A 20,489-nucleotide genomic window follows, 5' to 3' on the forward strand; every position below is an offset into this window, starting at 1 on the left:
ATATCAACCTTTCCATATTACCCTTTTTACCCTGAATGAAATAAGGGCTTTTAAAAAAGCATTAAGGAGGGAAAGGGGGGCGGGGAAGAGGAGAAAAAGAAGAACTAAAATAAGGCAGTGGAAAATGGAAACATTTACTAGATTTTTCTTTTCTTTTCTACTGTATTTATGTGTTTGCTTTTTAATAGTGGATGGATAATAATTGATACAATGAACTGAGATCAACTTCTTATACTGTGTGCTTTTATATACATTAATTCTGATATTTTTCATGGATATGTAAACATTCATAACTAAAACAGAAAAAATGTAAGCTTGTGGCAGTTGAGACAGCTTTTTGATTTACAATATGTGATGAAAAGACAAGACTAGTGTATCCTGGGACCAAGGTGGCTACAACACTACAAACAATATGTGGTAGCATCATGCAAGACATTTCTTCATTTGAACAGAAATGATATGTATTCATAAATAACATATGTAATAGGCAAGTAATAATATAAATCACAAAACAATTGCTAAGATATTGTGTTGTTTTATTTTAGTATATTCATAATTTAAGATGCAGATCAATCTATTATTCATTAATATCCAAACAGAAAAAATATACAGTTTACTTATATTTTATCTCATATACAAATCTGCAAAATAAAGATGTATATACATTTACTGTATTTTTACTAATACAAGTTAACAAAAAAATGTGTGCTGCACAGAGAAGGTATGAGTAAAGTGCAGTACCAAAAGTAAGCTGGTTTGGTGGTAAAGAACTAACTTATTATAATTCAAAGCTTTACTCTACCCAAAGTGTATGATGATTGTTTTGAAAAATCACTAGGGTCCTAATAATTCCAAAGTTACCAAATTACTACATGAAATGGGTTCCTATAACCAGCTTCCATCATCGATACTTTCTGCTACATGAGTTGTTTTCTCAAGTGACCCACATTCATTAGAACTTTCTTCTAAAAGCCGTACTAAACTTGACATAGTTGTGTGAGGATCAAGTAGTTTCACAAGGGGGATCTCCACCCTTCTATCATGAAAGATATGATTCTGTAGCGTCATGGCTAACATAGAGTCCACGCCCAGTGATGCAAGTGATGTGTTCATTGTAAGATCACTCGCATTTGTACTACTGAGATAACTCACCAGTGAGGTGATATAATCTTCAGAACTGACTGGAGATAAATTCTGAGGGGTTCCTTGTTCAGATAGCTCGAGCTTGCTGCCGAATTCTTCTGAAATGAGTGTACGGAAGCGACTTTTGAGTGATGCTGTTCGAGAAAGAACATGATTGCTTAGCATTCCAAAATTTAATTTTACTACAGCTTGCTGAGGATTATTCAGAATTAAACTTTTTTTAAGATATTCATAAATTTCATGTACCTGCAGAATATCTATGCCTTTGGATTCCAAAATATTTTGAATCTTGTTTTGATTTAGCAATAAGCCAAGATTCAAGGCACCCCAATTAATGGATTGTCCTGAAAGTCCACAATTCCTCCTGTAGTGGCAAAAAACATCCAGGAAAGAATTAGCAGCAGCATAGTTTGCTTGTGTTGAATTTCCAAGAAATGAAGTCACAGAGGAGTAACACACAAAATAGTCGAGTTCCTGCCCCTTGGTAGCCCGGTGGAGATTTATTACCCCTGCAACTTTGGGACTTAACACTTTCTCAAAGTGAGATAAGTTCAGAGCTTCAAGACATCCGTCATGCAAAACCACAGCACTATGGAATACACCTTTGATTGGGCTCTTTGGAAAGATTGTGTCAATTGAACTCATAGCTTTCTCAACCTGAGAGCTAGAAATAACATTACACTGCAAACTGACTATTCTGCTCCCTTCACTCTGATTTTGCAAAGCCTTGATTTCTTCTTGCTTCTCACTGCTTGGTTTGCTCCTTGAAAGTATCGCAATACAGCCCCCTCCGTTCTGGACTATAAATTTCACAGTTTCAAATCCAAGCCCAGTGAGCCCCCCTGCCACTATGTAAACCGCATTCTGCTTAAACATTTTCTTCTCTGCTTCATATACTGGTATGTCTGAAATCCTGTTGGTCGCCACATCCCCTTTCAGCACAGCCAGCGGGATAGATTTGCAGGTGAAATAGGAGGTCGCTGCAGTGTTTGTACTTTCAATGTCCTCAATCTGCTGAAAAACAGAATATGATAGGTTTTTAAATTGTTTCATTTGCATTGATTTGACCCATCCCTGGACAGCCCTTACAGACTGTTTCAGAGATGCTTTCTGAAAGATACTGAAAAGTTTCAGTACATGAACACGAATGTTTTCTTGATCACTTCCAATTAGGTATCGAAAACATTCAGACTGTTGATTATCATGTACTATCACAAGGTCTTGGAGATGGGAAAGATGAACTAGAACTTCCTTAGACATTTCATCTACTGGAGGCAAATAAACAAGGGCATGGCACTGATTTACACGTTGCCACTCATCAGACGTAGGTTTTGCAAGTACTGTTCTCCAGCCCATTTCCTGTGCTGTTAGAGTGAGCACTTTGCATAACACTGACTCTGGGTCAGTAGAAATAATACCTAAAGTCCCACTGTGTTTCACCTTCGGTAATGTTTGATTTACAATTTTCCATGCTACCACAAAGTATGACACACAAGGAACATTTCTAAAGCATGGAAACTTCTTGATGTTGAAACAAACTGTCCCTGGAACCATGACTCTCGATGATGCAACAACTGGATAACATGAAGCCACATGATCTCCCACCTTAACTTTTTTCACTTCACTGCCTACTGCAGTTACTGTGCCACTGAAGTCCAGAGCTAAAAGCTTATGTTTGTCTATTGTATATGAATTCCAATACAATGTATTCCCAAAGTTACAGCTTGAAACGCTAACAGGAAAATAATCTTCTGAATGGATGCATACTTTATCCATTTGAACTTCAACACTGTGATTTGCAAGTTGAGTAATGGTATTATTGGCTATTTCAGCAGATAAATCTTTCACTTGGTAAGGATCTGTAGTGTATAAAGTGAACATCTCTGAGTTCTGAAGAGACTTTGAAGGTTGACTGTAATCCACATCTTTAAATGGTGTGCGTCTGATTTCCGAAGTGTAAATTCTTCCTTGATGAATCCAAATTTCTGGATGATCCTGTCCTTCGTACTTTACAATAACATCTGCTAAGGCTGAGATGTCCAGTGTACTGGAAGAGCTGATGTCAATCATCTGAAATGTGATTTCTGAAACTTCAACTATGCAGGTTCTCGTCATGCCACATAAAGCAAATCCAGGGTTAAGATGATCTACATTTCTATCTGTTGTTCTGTAGGTGATAATTCTAACTGAACAACTGGATTTTTTCTCTCTTAATGCCACAATAATTTGGCGATACGCTTCACAACACTTAGCTAAATGTGCCACCACTTTTCCTGGGAACTCGTCATTTAACTTCTGAATTCCCCACATGAACAAAACTTCCTGGTAGTCTTCAAGCTCCTTTTTCATTTTATGTTGTGTGGTCATTTCTGAACTCTTGGCTTCCAGCAATGTTTCCCAATCTTCATACATAGCATATCTCGAATCACTGTGTAAGTATTTTTTGAGCTGCTGAGCTATTCCAAGTTTGTCTGCAAACACAAAGACTCTGGGTGCTTCCCCTAAACTTCCTATGATCTGAGCGGGAAATATTTCTTTCCACTTATTTTCAAAGAGCAAGTCGTTGTCTCTGGGGGATGTTGGCTTCATAAAGATGATCCCAACACGTTTCAGTTCTGCCAAAACAGAGCCACATTTATCTGCAAAGCATCCACAAACCTCTAAGTAGTTCCCAGTTGATTTGCTTGTTTTCAAATATATCATCATTTCCTCCTCCAAAGGTCTGAAAACTACAAGACTGCCTATGCCAGAAGGAAAGCCTGCTCTGGTCTGGAAAGTTATTGTTGTCATGACAGCGGTCATCTGTAGAAAACAGTCTAACAGCACTGGATGGATACAATAGTCAGACATCTCTTCTCTTGTCTCTCTGTTCACCTTTATGGTGGTTATAGCTTCCTTTAGCTCTTCACAATAAAATATATCACTTAACTGTCTGAACATGGAACCATATTGAAATCCAACCTGAGACAGTGTTTCATAAACCTCATCTGCAGTAACTACTGATTTACACCTTTGAAAGATGTCTTGAAAGGAGATGCTGTTTTCTTCCACTGCAGCTTCAGACTTCTTGGTAATTTGTCCTGATGCATAAACTGCAGTTGAGGATGACAGTATTTTGAAATCTGTCACGGTTTTTCGTGACGCCAATTCTATCTTTAAATCATGGGAATTCTGGTTTAAAACACAAGGGGCCAAAAAATTGATACTAATCTGACAAGTACTTAAAGGCACTTTTGGCCTCGAACTACTCATCACAGATGCCAAACCGAGCTCTGCAAAAAATGCACCTGGAACTAAAGCAACACCATTGTTCTTGTGCTCATATAAACAGGGTGCTGATGCCTGGGAAACTGGGCAGCTGAATTTGGTGTTCTCATTGTTCAAACTGTAAATCAAAGGATGATTTGGGTTTACAGCTCTTCGATTTGCTTGTTGATGGATGTCCAAATAGGTCATTAGCTTCTTACGATCAAACTGGTATCTGGGAAATGCTGCTGGAATACTTTGATACCCTTCATAAAAGTGATGCCAGTCAGGATTATATCCCAGTTCAAACAGATTCCCTGCAAGGCTAAGAAGAGTCTGATATTCTTTATCAGTTTGCAAGGAGGACAAAACTCTAGTTTCTTTGCCTAGCGTTTCTATTATATACCTCTGTAATGCTCTTTCTGGGCCTATTTCAACAAACACAACATTGTCCTTTTCTTTAGCTGAAGTCACTATGGCCCGTGTGAAAGCAACAGGATTCCGAGCATGTTGGGCCCAGAACTTGCCTGTAGTGAAATCATCTACAGAAGCAGCCTTTCCAGTCAATGTTGAAATCACTTCAATTTCCGGCTTCTGTTTTTCCAAATACTGTAAATGCTCCATCATCTCCTTTATTATTGGATCCATCATGTGGCTGTGGTATGCAGCTGGGACATGTAAAACACGAAGAAATATGTCTCTCTTGCTGAACACTTGAGCTAGTTCTTTCTGAAGGGCACTCACAGAGTCTGCATCTCCAGACAAGGTACAGGAAGAAGGGCTGTTAAAAGCTGCAATGCACACCTTCCCAGAATACGGGCCAAGGGCTTCTGATACTTCTTGAACAGGGATGTTACCAACTACCAACATTCTGCCTCCGGTAACCTTCGCCTGTAACCTACTCCTGTGATAAATTACTTTGACGGCATCTTCAAGGGAAAGAAACCCTCCACAATGGGCGGCAGCAACTTCTCCAACTGAATGGCCAACAGCAGCCACGGGCTTAATTCCCCAATGTTTAAGAAGAGAAGTTAAGGCAACTTGGAGAGTAAAAAGCAATGGCTGGGCAATTTCTGGCCTGGGCAAATCCTCACATTCACTTTCTGTTAATCCCAGGAGGCTGATGGGTACATATTGCTGAAATAACATTTCTATTTCTTTACATTTATCTCTGAATACTGGCTCTGAACTCAATAATGTCCTGCAGATCCCTTTGAAATTTACTCCATTAGCACAGAACACAAAAACTAGTTGTGGAGTCATCTTTGATGGCGTTATTTGTGTTTTAGCTGCTAATGCAACTTGTTGCTGTAAATGTTGAAGAGAGTTTGTAACAAATGCTTTTCTGTACTTGTAATTTACATGGCTTCTTCTACAGGCAGATGTATAGGCCAGATTTGGGAGAGTTACTGAGTTGCTTATGTTTAACTGCTCAGCTGTGTCTTCCATTGTCAATTTGAGGGATTTGCCTGAAGCCGCAGAGAGTACAAATAATTCAATCGGTCGTTTAAAAGAGGGAAGAACCTGTGTTTGCTTGAACTGTCTGACAACAACATGGGCATTGGTTCCCCCAAATCCAAAACAGTTGACACCAGCTACTCTTCCAAATTCTCTCGACTCTTCCCATTTTTCTACAGTCGTTGGAATTGATAGATTTAATTTCTCTGTATTTATGCTACTAATATCCTCTCTGTAATGCAAAGATGGAACAATTGTTTCATGGTGCATCATTAAAAGAACTTTAATTAATGCAGCTGCCCCAGCAGCTGATTCAGCATGGCCAACATTCCCTTTAACAGAACCAATCTTTAGAACAGGCATTTTAGGAGATCTGTTATTACCAATGATGCTACCTAGGCTCTCTGCTTCTGTAGGATCTCCAGCAGGAGTTCCTGTGCCATGTGCTTCAACATACTGCACAACTGATGGGTCAACATGAGTCAGATAAATGCTGCGTAGTAACTTTTCCTGTGCTGTCTGAGATGGTCTTGTGATTGGAGTCACGGATCTTCCACTCTGATTTATTGCACTGATGTTTATAACTCCCCATATTCTGTTACAGTCTTCTAGTGCCTGTTTTCAAAAAAAGGAAAAAATATATGGGATCATTTGGGATTTTTATAATAGAAAGAAGATCAAGGGCAGACAGAACATTCTGTTTAACTGTTAAATGTACCCTTCTTATACTAAGGTAAGTGCCTACATATTTTAGCCCTGGATATTAACCTCACAGTAGAAGAGTCCAGAGTTGTGAATATGTCCTCCCATAAGAGGACATATTAGAATGGGAATTGCAGAGCCCTGGGTATTTGGAAATCTTATTTTTGGAAGCTCTGTGAAAATGAACCTACCTTTTTTAGTGGCTTCAGTAAAAGAACACCGCAGCCTTCTCCTCTTCCATAACCATTTGCCTTTTTAGTAAAGGGCATACTCATCCCCTCAGGAGAGATCATTTTTGCTTTACTCAGAGATACGAAGGTGCGGGGATCTATAATGCAGTTCACTCCTCCACACAGAGCCGCTTCACAATCTCCTATGGTAAAATAAATGTGTGACTGTTTTCCATCTTCTGTGCATCTCTACAGATTTACATTAATACACTGTAGTAATATTTGGAATTGTTAACATTGCCCATTAGTGATAAAATGATAGAATTTGCAGAGAAATTATAAAAACAGAACTGACTCACTGAAAGTGCATAGACATATTCAAACTTTCAGGCCCTGAAACCCAACAGATAGTAAAATTCTCAGTGTTTGGAATGGGCTTGAGTAGACAGCAGCATATTAATAAAAGCCATTGAGGGAGTAAACACTCTTGGTCTTTTATAAAAACAAAAAACATCCACCCCTTCATGAATCATGATAATGTGATTTGAAAGAATGGCAGACACTAACAAAGGCTTACATCTTTTATGGGTGCCAAAAATCAGTGATATTGTTTGACAATTGCTGTTGGCTGTCACAGGTGGTATAAAGCTCTGTAACCTGTACTGGTGGAACTGAAGATGAAAACTTTCATTTTGGTGATGGCAAAAAACAAATGGTTTTAGCCCTTACCAGCTGTAACATTAGTCAAATTCCAGTGAGACACTGCATATATATAGCTTAGTAACTTAACTACAGTATCATCCCTAATTTATTTTCTTATTTACTTTTAGTCCCAGTACCTTGTTTAACTGCTTGCGAGGCGTAATGCAAAGCAAAAAGAAACGATGAGCAGGCAGTATCGATGGAAAGTGATGGTCCAGTCAGATTAAAAGTGTATGAAATTCTGTTAGCAGCTATGCTTACTGCTACCCCAGTCCCATCATAATGGTTTATTTCAGTTACCGCTCTGCTTGTGATGATCTCATAGTCTCGGTTCATAAGACCTGTAAAAACAGCAGACATGCTTCATGTTATCGAGAGAGATTAAAACATATGATCAGATCCAAACGTAGTGGTGTTCTTTGCTCTTGTAGTTTTATCATGTGCCACCCTACATCAGCACCTAGAGTGAAATCCTGGCTGTACTGACGTCAATGGCAAAACTCCCATTGACTTCAGTGGGGCCAGGATTTTACTCCTTAGCTACATATTTAACATTTGAAATTTGTCTGAAGGTATTAAATGACACAAAGGCCTCGTCTGCAGGAGAAAGTTGCAGTGGTCTAGCTAAAGGTGTGATTCTAAACTGATTCAGTGACACTAGGACAAACCCCTATTTTGATTTAACTTGAAATGATTCCTAATTAACTTAAACTAAACCAAAATAAGCCTTGTTTAAAACTGAAACCGAGTCTGTGGAATCTTTTGAACTATTTTAACTGACTGGGTTTTAAAATCACACTTTTAGTGAAACCAGCACAACTTTCTTGTGTAGCCCAGGCATTAGTGTTCAATATTGACACAGCCCTATGCAGCTGAGCAGGGCAGTGAGGCCTTATAAGAACCATCCCCATCCCATGTGGCCAAGCAGGACTTAGCTGGCTTATGAGACATTGGGTTGAGTGAGGCAAGAGCAAGAGCTGCACTCCCAATAGACTCCCTGTGAGCAGGTAGATGAGGGGAAAGGGGCCGTGTTGCTGGTTGTGTGGACATGCAGCCAGGCAGTGGGAGGAGAGAGGAGTATGACCAGCTGGAGCACCAGAAGCTGGAGGCAAAAGGCTGCCAGAGTCATCAGGAGTGCAAGGGAAGCTTCCACACTACTACTTCCATCCGGAGAGCACAACGTCCATCCCCCTCAGCCAGGCAGTGCTGTTTGTGATTTATGTAATAATGACCAATACAATTAATTCATTAGACAATGTCAGCTGTTTATAACATACACTATGCAGCATTGTTCAGAGCATGGTAGCTTTAGATATTCCATCATTAAATGAATAATGTTAGATAACTATGTAAAGTATATGGAAATGTGCACTGTTTTCCAAGATGCTAAATTTATGAATTGGTTCACCACTAGACTGCCAGCTTACCAACAAAAACCCCTGTTTTGGTGCCACTGACATGTTCCATCGTGACTCCTGCATCCTCCAGTGCTCTGTACGTGCATTCCAGGAGTAACTTTTGTTGAGGATCCATGCGCTCAGCTTCCACATCACTAATTCCAAACAGCTTGTTGTCAAATGTGTTAAATCTAAGAAATACAAATCAGGAAACGGCATGAGATTCTTATAAGGAAGCTAGGGAAATGTGATCTAGGTGAAATTACTATAAAGTTGGCGAATAACTGGTTGAAAGAGTGTAATCCAAGGGTAGTTATCAATGGTTTGCTATCAAACTGGGAGAGTACATCTAGTGTGACAAAGTTCCTCCTCTACTTTGGTGGGTCCTGCACCTATTGACAGATTTGCTCACCTCAGTGATCTTCCCCGCTGGTGGAACTCACAGTCTGGGTCAGCTCCTCCTGTGTCTGATCAGGAGTTGGGAGGTTTAGGGGGAACCCGGGCCCGCCCTCTTCTCTGGGTTCCAGCTCAGGGCTCTGTGGATTGCAGCTGTCTATAGTGCCTACTGTAACAGCTGCATGACAGCTACAACTCCCTGGGCTACTTCCCCATGGCCTCCTCCAAACACCCTTTTTATCCTCACCACGGGACCTTCCTCCTGGTGTCTGATAACGCTTATACTCCTCAGTCCTCCAGCAGCACACCCTCTCACTCTCAGCTCCTTGCGCCTCTTGCTCCCAGCTCCTCACACGCACACCACAAACTGAAGTGAGCTCCTTTTTAAACCCAGGTGCCCTGATTAGCCTGCCTTGATTGGCTGCATGTGGTTTAATCAGCCTGTCTGCCTTAATTGGTTCTAGCAGGTTCCTGATTATGCTAGTGCAGCTCCTGCTCTGGTCACTCAGGGAACAGAAAACTACTCGTCCAGTGACCAGAATATTTATAGACTCATAGACTCATAGACTCTAGGACTGGAAGGGACCTCGAGAGGTCATCGAGTCCAGTCCCCTGCCCTCATGGCAGGACCAAATACTGTCTAGACCATCCCTAATAGACATTTATCTAACCTACTCTTAAATATCTCCAGAGATGGAGATTCCACAACTTCCCTAGGCAATCTATTCCAGTGTTTAACTACCCTGACAGTTAGGAACTTTTTCCTAATGTCCAAGCTAAATCTCCCTTGCTGCAGTTTAAGCCCATTGCTTCTTGTTCTATCATTGGAGGCTAAGGTGAACAAGTTTTCTCCCTCCTCCTGATGACACCCTTTTAGATACCTGAAAACTGCTATCATGTCCCCTCTCAGTCTTCTCTTTTCCAAACTAAACAAACCCAATTCCTTCAGCCTTCCTTCATAGGTCATGTTCTCAAGACCTTTAATCATTTGCCCTCTACCAGACTCCTGTACCCCACTGGTCTGGGTCTGTCACACTAGTGAGGTCCCATGTAGGTCAGTGCTGAGTCCAGTACTATTCAATATGTTCATTAATGAATTGCATAATGGAGTGATGAGTATGCTTATGAAATTTGTGGATGACACCAATTTGGGAGGAGCTGTAAGCACTTTCAGGGACAAGATGAGAATTCAAAACAACTTTGATAAATTAGAGAATTGGTCTGTGTAAGGTTCTTGGGAGGCTACAGGCCTACCTAGCGTGCTCTGCAAGAACGAGGCCCACACACACTGTGAGTTATTGGCTTTAATGAAGGTAAAGTGACACACCCGCAATGGGGACTCCTGGCATTGCTGTCACAGAGGCAGGGAACCCAGCGCACCGAAGCTCGGCCTGGTATGGAGTCCAAGGGCGGGACCGGGACCATACAGCTATATATACAGAATACAAACACAACTCATGCATAAGCAAATAAGGGCTTTCCACAGGCTGTGTCCGCCCTTTGGCCAAAGGCCAGGGACTTTCCACAGGCGGTGTCCACCCTTTGGCTGAGGGCCATACAAACTGGCTGTAACCAGTTAAGAGCAAGTTATAACTGGCGTGCTGTGTCCTACAGTGACCGGCCGCCGAGAAAGCGGAACTACCCTAGCTAGGCCGTTACACAGTCTTCCACGGTTCCCTACAGTCTGAAATGAACAAGATTAAATTCAGCAAAGGCAAATGCAAAGTCCTGCACCTAGGAAAAAAATCAAATGTATAACTACAAAATGGGGAATAACTGAATAGATGGTAGTACTGCTGAAAAGCATCTGGGGATTACAGTTGATCACAAATTTAATGAGAGTCAACAATGTGAAGCAGTTGTGAAAAAAGCTAATGTCATTTTAGGGTGCAGTAACATGAGTATGCAACACACATGAAGTAATTGCCCTGCTTTACTTGCCAACTTTCTAATTCTAAACATAGTTACACTCTGGAATAGGGTTCCAACGGAGGTTGTGAAATCCCCATTACTGAGATTAAGAACAGGTTGGACAAATACCTATCATGAATGGTATAGGTTTTCTTGGTCCTGCCTCAGTGCCAGGGACTGGACTTGTTGATTTCTCAAGTCCCTTCCAGCCTTACATTTTTATGATTCTATGATATATACAGCATGCACTATGAGAGAGTTTATTTGTGTTGCATATTCAATTGTGATTACATGACAAGCCAAACCTCTGTATCTCTCCAGGAAAAATTCACATCAGAAAGTAGCATGCTAGTTAAGCTACAAATATACCAAGTACAAACGTGACCATAATGTAATTAAATTGTAGCAAGGAAAATGACAAAGGAAGCCAGTTAAAGAGAAATTAAAAGAAACTGTCATAAGAATGACATGCTTGCAAACACCATAATAAAGGTTCACACTAAATGTATATCCAAAATTTAAAAAAAGTAAGAGGACCAAAAAAATGCCACCATGACAAAAAGAGGTGGTTAGAAGAAAAATTATATCTTTTAAAAATGAGAAGGCAAATCTTACTGAGGAAAACAGAAAGGAGCACAAACGCTGGCAAGTCAAGTAAAAGTATAATGAGGCAGGCCAAAAAAGAATTTGAAGAGCAACTAGCAAAAGACACAAAAACTGATATCAAAATTTTTTTTAAGTACATCAGAAGCAGGAAGCCTGCAAAACAATCAGTGGGGCCACTGCATGATTGAGGTGCTAAAGGAGCATTAAAAGAAGACAAGACCATTGTGGAGAAGTTAAATGAATTCTTTGCATTGGTCTTCATGGCAGAGGATGTGAGGGAGAGTCCCACACATGAGCCATTTTTTTTAAGTCACAAATCTGAGGAACTGTACCAGAATGAGGTATCAGAAGAGGAGGGTTTGGAACAAATTGATAAATTAGAAAGTAATAAGTCACCAGGACCAGATGGTATTCACCCAGGAGTTCTGAAATTACCCAAATATGAAATTGCAGGACTACTAACTGTGGTACATAACCTATCGCTTAAATGAGCTTCTGTACCAGATGACTGGAGGACAGGAAACAGAATGCTGCTTTTCAAAAAATGGCTCTAGACGTGGTCCCGGAAATTAAAGGCCACTAAGCTTAACTTCATAATCAGGCAACTTGATTGAAACTATAGAAAAGGACAAAATTATCAGACACATAGATGAACATCGTATGTTGGGAAAGATTGAGCCTGGCTTTTGTAAAGGGAAATCATGCCTCATCAATTTATTATAATTCTTTGAGGGAGTTTACTAGGAAGTGGACACGGATGAGCCAGAAACCCTTTGACAAGATCTCACACCAAAGGCTCTTAAGCAAAGTAAGCAGTCATGGGATAAGTATGAGTATTTTGTTAACAGATAGGAAACAAAGGGTAAGACTAAAAGGTAAGTTTTCGTAGTGGAAAGAGGTAAATATCAGGGTCCCCAAGGATATGTACGGAGACCTATGCTGCTCAATATATACATAAATGAGCTATAAAAGGAGATAAACAGTGAGGTGGCAAAGTTTGCAGACAATACAAAATTACTGAAGATACCTGAGTACAAAGCTGTCTGAAGATTTACAAAGGGGTCTCACAAAACTGGGCAATAAAATGGCAGGTGAAATTCAATGTTGATTAGTGCAAAGTAATGCACATTAGAAAACATATTCCCAACTATACATACAAAATGATGGAGTCTAAAGTAGCTGTTACCACTCAAGAAAGAGACGTTGGAGTTTTCATGAATAGTTCTCTGAAAACATCCGCTTAAATGTGCAGCAGCAGTAAAAAAAACAAAACAAAAAAACAAAAAAAAACCTCACAGAAAGTTAGGCTCCATTAGGAAAGGGAAAAATATTGACAAGAAATGTCATAATGCCACTATATAAATCCATGGTATGCTCACACGTTGAATAATATGTGCAGTTCTGGTTGACACATCTCAAAAAAAGATATATTAGAACTGGAAAAAGTACAGAGAGAAGCAACAAAAATTATTAGGGGCATGAACCAGTTTCCATATGAGGAGAGATTAAAAAGACTGGGGTTGTTCGTCTTAGAAAAGAGACGACTAAGGAGGAATATGATAAAGATCTATAAAATCTTGAATTGTGTGGAGAAAGTGGATAAGGAAGTGTTGTTTACCCATTCGCATAACACAAGAACCAGGGATAACCCAATGAAATGAATAGGCAGAAGGTTTAAAAGAAACATAAGGAAGTACTTCTTCACAAAATGCACGGTTAACTTGTGGAACTCATTGTTGAAGATGAAGATTATAACTGGGTTGAAAAAAGAATTAAATAAGTGAATGATCCATCAACGGCTATTAGTGACGATTGCCTCAATGTTCCAAGTCCTGTGACTGCCAGAAGCTGGGACTGGACGACAGGGGATGGGTCACTCAAATTTGCCCTGTTCTGTTCACTGCCTCTGAAGCATCTGGCACCAGCCACTGTCCGACGACAGGATACTGGGCTAGATTAATCATTGGTCTGACCCAGCATGGCTGTTCTTATGTTGTTCTTCTATCTATGTTAAGCATGCCCTCCAAAAATATTTATCTTTACAACAGTATAGTTACCAAGTAGTCAGAGGGATTCACTGAAAAAACAACTATATAAAGAATTGAAATAAATAATGGAAGAAAAAAATATTAAGAAAAAAATATTTTTAAAAATGTTATACCACTAACCTAGAGAAATAAGATTATTATTTGCATTTATTATTATTATAAAAAATAATAATATATACCTATATAACTATAGATATACATTAGATTTCGATATAGCACTGTCAGGTTTCACAATAAAAGTGGCTAGAAAAATTCCAGTGACACATTTTTAGTCAGAATTTGCTGATTAGTGAACATCAAAATGATCTGCAGAGACAGTTTGGTACCAATGAAGTTCCAATAGAACCCAGGCAGAGGATTCCTAGGGTGTCCCATAGAGTCAGGCTCCACCGCCCTGGTTTTTTGTTTGTTTGTTTTTAGAAAAAACATGAATGGAAACAGTCTGATTTTTCCAAAACAGAACATTTCAGAATTTCAGACATTTTGAAATGTCAAAATTTCCTGTGGAACGGAACTTCTCCGTTTCAACCAGCTCATCTTATGAACAAGGAGCCAGATTCTCAGATGGTGTGAATTTTGGTAGCTCTTCTCAAGCCAGTGCTAATCACTTCACTGGGAACAGGATTACACTTTAACATCTAATGTAAGAAATTTGACTAATGGTTTAGGAGCATAGAAACAGGCTTACCCATCAATAAGTGCAGCTCGCGTCGTGCATATTTTTCCTGATTTGGTATCATCTGGATCATACCAGTCTCTGGTATTGAATCTTTCTGGGGTTATTTCTACAGTACAGTTTCTTCCTTCCACTAGTACTTGCCAGAAATTGTTGATTCCTTCACCTGTTGCATCAATAGTTTTTAAAATAGGATTAAATGTTTTTCCCCCTCAACAGCACATACCGACATAGAAACTCTCCTAGATCTACCTTGTAAAAGAAAAATTTTATATTGTCTTTTTTTAAAAAATGACTGGCGATAAGGAAATGTAAATTCTCCAGTAACAAGGAATTTAAAGCTCTGCAAACGAACGGTGTTTCTGTTACTTCTTGCACTCCGAGTATTTACAAAATTACAAAACAAAAAAGCAAACCCCACAAAATCCTGTTGTCTCCATTTTGAGAAGCAGTGGGATATTTTTCATAGCTATTAATGACCTAGCTATTTTCCTAGCTATTAATGGCATCAGAAACATTCATGTCTGCCATGAAGCATATCCAATATATACTGATCACAATTCAATATTTATCAGTGTGAACAAACTACCTGCTTTCCTGCATCACAGTATGTGTAATCCTGTCCACTGTTGTGTTGTCGTAAATTAACTTCATTGAAGTCAACAGCGTTTACCCAGATGTAAAACTGTTGCGAGCCACAGCTTGGCCACCCCTGGCATATGCACTATCCCTGCTGAGTGACTGAGCATGCGCCAGCCAGGGGATGCAAGGAGGAGCAGAACTTTCCATTCAATTGCTGCTTCTGGCTGCTGCAGACCTGTAAGGACACTGTCTTTCCTCTGTGCTCAGCGCTCCCAGTGTGTGATTTGAATGCAGAGGAATGGGAATTGGGGTTGGAAGAGATGGAGGGCAGGGAAGGAAGGGAGTTAAGAGCTGGGAGTGGGGGGACAGGGGCAGGAGAAGTTGGGGTCAGAAGATGAAGAAAGGAACAAAGGCGGGTGCAGCAGCCAGGGATGAGAGGATAGAAGTGAGGAAAGAAGGAGCAGGAGCTGTGCTGGGGGAGGGGAGTTGACATGCAGGAGCCAGGGAGATAGAAAAAGGGGAGGAGACAGAAACTGGGAGTGGGGGACAGGAACAGAATGGGACAGGGAGAGGATAACCATAACCACTAAAGAACATTCCCCTAAAGAAATTGGGATTTGAACCTATTACTCCTGAGTCTCAACATTATTTTGCTGTCTAGCAAATAAGCTGTAAAACCCACTGTCAAAGTGTGTATGTCTCATCCCCCTGTAGTGACAAGTCCACTAAGAAGATACCAACCTTATAGTGCTCTCAGGTACTTCATTAACTCAACTGGTGAAGGACTGTGCTGCAGAACTAAAGATCCCTGCCCTGATGATGATCCATTGGGGGGGGGGTCAGGATCTTTCTACTCAATGAAATTTGGATTTCTTTCATTTTTTTAAGTTTTTTTTTTAAACTTAGGAATTTACTAGGGCTGTCGACTAATCGCAGTTAACTCAAGTGATTATCTCAACTCAAAACAATCACAATTAATTGTAGTCTTAATCACACTGCTAAACAATAATAGAATATGCTTCAATGTTGATAACACTCCTTAAAAAAATAATATGTTAATTAAATTTTTGACTGAACTTCTTGGGGGAAAATTGTATGTCTCCTGCTCTGTGCTTTTACCTGCATTCTGCCATATATTTTGTGTTATGGCAGTCTCAGGTGATGACCCAGAATGTGTCATTTGATTTAAGAACTCTTTCACTGACGAAACGCAAAGAAAGTACCAAAGACAGCTATATCACTTGACCCAAGGTTTAAGAATCTGAAGTGCCTTCCTAAATCTGAGAGGGACAAAGTATGGAGCATGCTTTCAGAAGTCTTAAATGAGCAACACTCCAATGCAGAAACTATAGAACCCGAACCACCAAAAAATAAAATCAACCATGTGTTGGTGGCATCTGACTCAGATGATGAAAATGAACATGAATCTGTGTGCGTTGCTTTAGATTGTTATCAAGCAGAACCCATCATCAGCATGGAGGCATGACCTCTGGAATGGTGGTTGAAGCATGAAGGGACATACGAATCTTTAACGCATTTGGCATGTAAATATCTTATGATGCCGGCTAAAACAATGCCACGTGAATGCCTATTCTCACTTTCAGATGACATTATAAAAAAGCAGGCAGCATTAACTCCTGCAACCTCAATCATGGTGAATTTGGCTCAGAATTAGTATTTTTTCAAAACCAGATTTTTAAGCCTGATTCTTTGGCATGGATTATGTATGCTTGTTTAAACTGTATCTAATTTTTATGTCTGTGGTTATAATTCAGGTTCATATAATGGGATGGGCCAGTGCATGTCATCTAAGTAAGAATGACTAGTTTGCAAATCCCATATGGGAAATATAACCTACAGCTGCTATAGAAATGGTCTATGGGTAATAATGAAAGCATAATAAACAGAGTGTTAAAAAGAAAATCCTGTTTTAGAATGTATGCATGCACAGAAATCTGGTATTGTCCATAAAGTCCATAAAGTTCTCAAAGTTGCCAGAACAGTTTGTGTATGAGAGAGAAAATAATGGCAAACCCTGATAAAATGTAATCAAACAGCCACATTATCTGAAAGCTGACGCATACTTCTTGGTTACTGCTCCATGACCTTGTCTAGTAGTCTCAGATTTTTTAGGAGTATTTATGTTTCTATAACAGCTACAGAATAACATCACCACGGTCTTTTCATTTAGCAGATTAGAGCAAATTGCAGGCTCAGGATCAAGCATGGATCTTAATGGGGTTGAACCTGCTTAGGTTCAATATGTCCTGTAGCCTACAAATGACCCCACTTTTTACTCCATGTGAACAGATGTTTGCAGTGATGTTGTAACTGTGAGGGTCCCAGGATATCCGAGAGATAAGGTGGGTGAGATAACATATTTTATTAGACTAACTTCTGATGGTGAAAGAGCAAAGCTTTAAAGCTACACAGAGTGAACTCTTGACAATCATGTTAAAAAACTCATGAGTTTTACAAGCTGTTCTTAAATAACAGTTTGGGTTAGGTTTGCTCTAAATCTCAAAGCAATGAAAAACTGCCTTATGTCTATAGGTGTGAAGAAGCAATTAGTAGAGATTGGGTCCCATCCTGTTGCTATGGAAGCAGAAGTCAGGAGCACAGAGAGGAATGTAGTCAGAGGTTAATGCTTTGGGCCTAATCCAAGCCAATAAAGTCAATGGGAGAATTCCTGGGAACTTCAATGGGCTTTCGATCAAGTCCTCTATTTGTCATAAGCAGGAAGTGACAGTCAGTCACACTACTTCCCAGAGCAGTGAGACTTACAGTATTCACTTATAAATGTCTTCTCTGAACTTAAAACATCAGAGAGTGTTCTAAATCTAAACTCAGATCCTCATTTAGTAGTTTGAACCTACTAACAATGCATTCCCTTCCCTATGATATTTACTCCTGGAGGAATTCTACTCCAAAAAATTAACAATTCTGCACACAATATTTTAAAATTCTGCAAAATTCTGCATATTTTATTTGTCAAAATACACAGTATAATCACAAAAGTTTCAATTAGTTTGGTAATTTATTTCAAAATACCTGTCAGCAAATATGTCTGTAACAATACGGACACTGAAAAAGATTCAGGAAATGGGTTTCTTTTGTCAGATTCCTTACTAGGCATATAAATACAGAAGTTTGAGTAATTCATTTGAACTACAATACAAAACCATATTTTCCACTCCCCTCAGAAGCAGTGCAAAAGCTTGGGGCAATCAAGGGTAATGGGGGAGCAGAGGGAGAGGAACGGAGTCTGGGAGTGAACGTGGTGGGTTGTTGTGTGTGTAGGGGAGAAATATGGAACAGGTTTTTTTGGGGGTGGGTGGGGAGGGATTGTTAGGGAGCTCTCCCATGCAGACCATGGCTGACCTCTAGGCTCTCCCATTCAGTCAGGCACATCTTCTCCTGTCCCCATGTGTCCCTCCACCCACATTGAGTCACCTACTCCCCCCATCCCCGTATGTTCCTTCACCCCACTCAGCCACCCCCATGTGTCCCTGCACACCCTCCCCCATGTGCCCCTGTGTCTCCCAGAAAGCCCCCTTCCCTCATTTCTGTGTCCCTGAACGCCCTCCCCCATCTCCATGTGTCTCTATGCCCCAACTCAGCCACCTTCTCCACCATGTGGCCCTGCACCCCTTCCCCCATCTCCATATGGCCCAGTGCCTGCACTTCCATTCAGCCCCTGTCCGCCCTCCCGCAACAGTCCTTATGAACCCCAGTCTGTCATCCTCCAGCCCCACACTGTCTATCCCCCTGTCTCCTAACCTGGCCCCATATGCATGGCACTGCCAGGCAGGCAACCTCTTCCTTTCCCCATTGGCAGGTGGGGCTGCTTCCTCGAGAGAGCAGCTGCTCTGTTCTAGTGCCACAGCAGCCCCTGGTGGGCAAAAGGCAGAACTGCAACAACTTTCCAGCAGAAGTTACTTTCTGCAAAGAAAAAAAGTATGGTATTTGTGGCACACTAATTATGCACGTGTGCAGTGGTGCACAATTCCCCCAGGACTAGATATTACTAGATATTACTACATACTGCACGGTAGCACAAACTTACCATAGATAAAGTAAGATACTGTAGTCACATGGAAGTTAATGCTTTGGGCCTAATCAAAGCCAATAAAGTAAATGGGAGAATTCCTGGGAACTTCAATGGGCTTTCGATCAAGTCCTTTATTTGTCAGAAGCGGGAAGTGACAGAGTCAGTCACACTACTTCCTGGAGCAGTGAGACTTTCACTATTAACTTACAAATGTCTTCTCTGAACTTAAAACATTGGGGAGTGTTCCAAATCTAAATCCAGATCCTCATTTTGTAGCTTGAACTTACTAATAATGCAATCCATTTCATATGATATTACTACATATTGAACAGTAGCGCAAACTTACTGTTCATCTTATCACATAGTAAAATAAAGAGAGGATTGAATGATAGCACTCTTTGACACTCTATCAGTATTGTGATTTGTATTTATTCAAAACTTACCTCCAGGAAAATTGCATCCTATCCCCACTATGGCAATTTCATCTCCAGTTGCCGTCATTTTTTCAAATCTATTCTTGAACTGCAAAATACACTTTTAGATATCACATAGTTCTAATTAAAGTATATTTCTCTCATTAAATAAATATTCTTGCAGAAGTTTAACTTGCCATAATCACACACATCCAGACAAAGCTTGATTAATCTCGAGCATTCTGTGTGGGTTGTGTGAGATTCATACTCCCAAATGGTGACCAGACTGCTACTATCTCAGTCTGTTTGATAGTGGACTTTTTTGCAACTGCATCACACTGTAGACTCATATTTAATGTGTGATCCACTCTAGCCCCAGATCCTTTTCAGAGATACTACTGCCTAGCTAATTATTCTCCATTGTGTAGTTTTTACATTTTATTTCTTCTTCTGAAGTGTAGTACTTTTGTCTTTATTGAATTTCATCTTGTTGATGTCAGACCAGTTCTTCAATTTGTCAAGGTGATTTTGAATTCTAATCCTATCCCCCAAAGTATTAGCAACCCAATCATGTTGTGACAAATTATGAAGAGGTCACATGATGGGGTTTCATCCCATTACAGGCTAGAAAGGTGTTGATAGCCAATTAGTTACATTTATTGCACCTGTGCTGTAATTAATTCATAGATTTCAGTACCAGAAGGTGTGATCATCTAGTCTGACCTCCTGTAGAACACAGGCCACAGAACTCCCCCCAAAATAATTCCTAAAGCATATCTTTTAGAAAAACATCCAATCTTGTTCTTAAAATTACTAGTGATGGAGAATCCATCATGATCCTTAATAAATTGTTCCAATGGTTAATTAACCTCACTGTTAAAAATGTATGTCTTACTTCCGGCAGGAATTTGTCTAGCTTCAACTTCCAACTTTGTGTTTCTTTGCTAGATTGAAAAGCCCATTACCAAATATTTGTTCCCCACGTAGG

General features: G+C 40.1%; 1 protein-coding gene across 1 annotated transcript; it reads right to left on the bottom strand.

Moving 5' to 3' along the window:
• Positions 1-885: 885 nt before the first annotated feature.
• On the bottom strand, positions 886-19,589 carry LOC127043647 (mycolipanoate synthase-like). The gene is made up of 6 exons (XM_050937628.1): positions 19,532-19,589; positions 14,468-14,621; positions 8,849-9,009; positions 7,559-7,762; positions 6,741-6,922; positions 886-6,462 (listed from the first exon to the last, which is right to left on the bottom strand). The coding sequence occupies exons 1-6, from the start codon at positions 19,587-19,589 to the stop codon at positions 886-888; spliced, it is 6,336 nt and encodes a 2,111-aa protein (XP_050793585.1).
• Between the last annotated feature and the right edge of the window lie 900 nt (positions 19,590-20,489).

The sequence above is a fragment of the Gopherus flavomarginatus genome, chromosome 2, assembly GCF_025201925.1.
Source record: "Gopherus flavomarginatus isolate rGopFla2 chromosome 2, rGopFla2.mat.asm, whole genome shotgun sequence".
In the NCBI taxonomy this organism is placed as follows: Eukaryota; Metazoa; Chordata; order Testudines; family Testudinidae; genus Gopherus; species Gopherus flavomarginatus.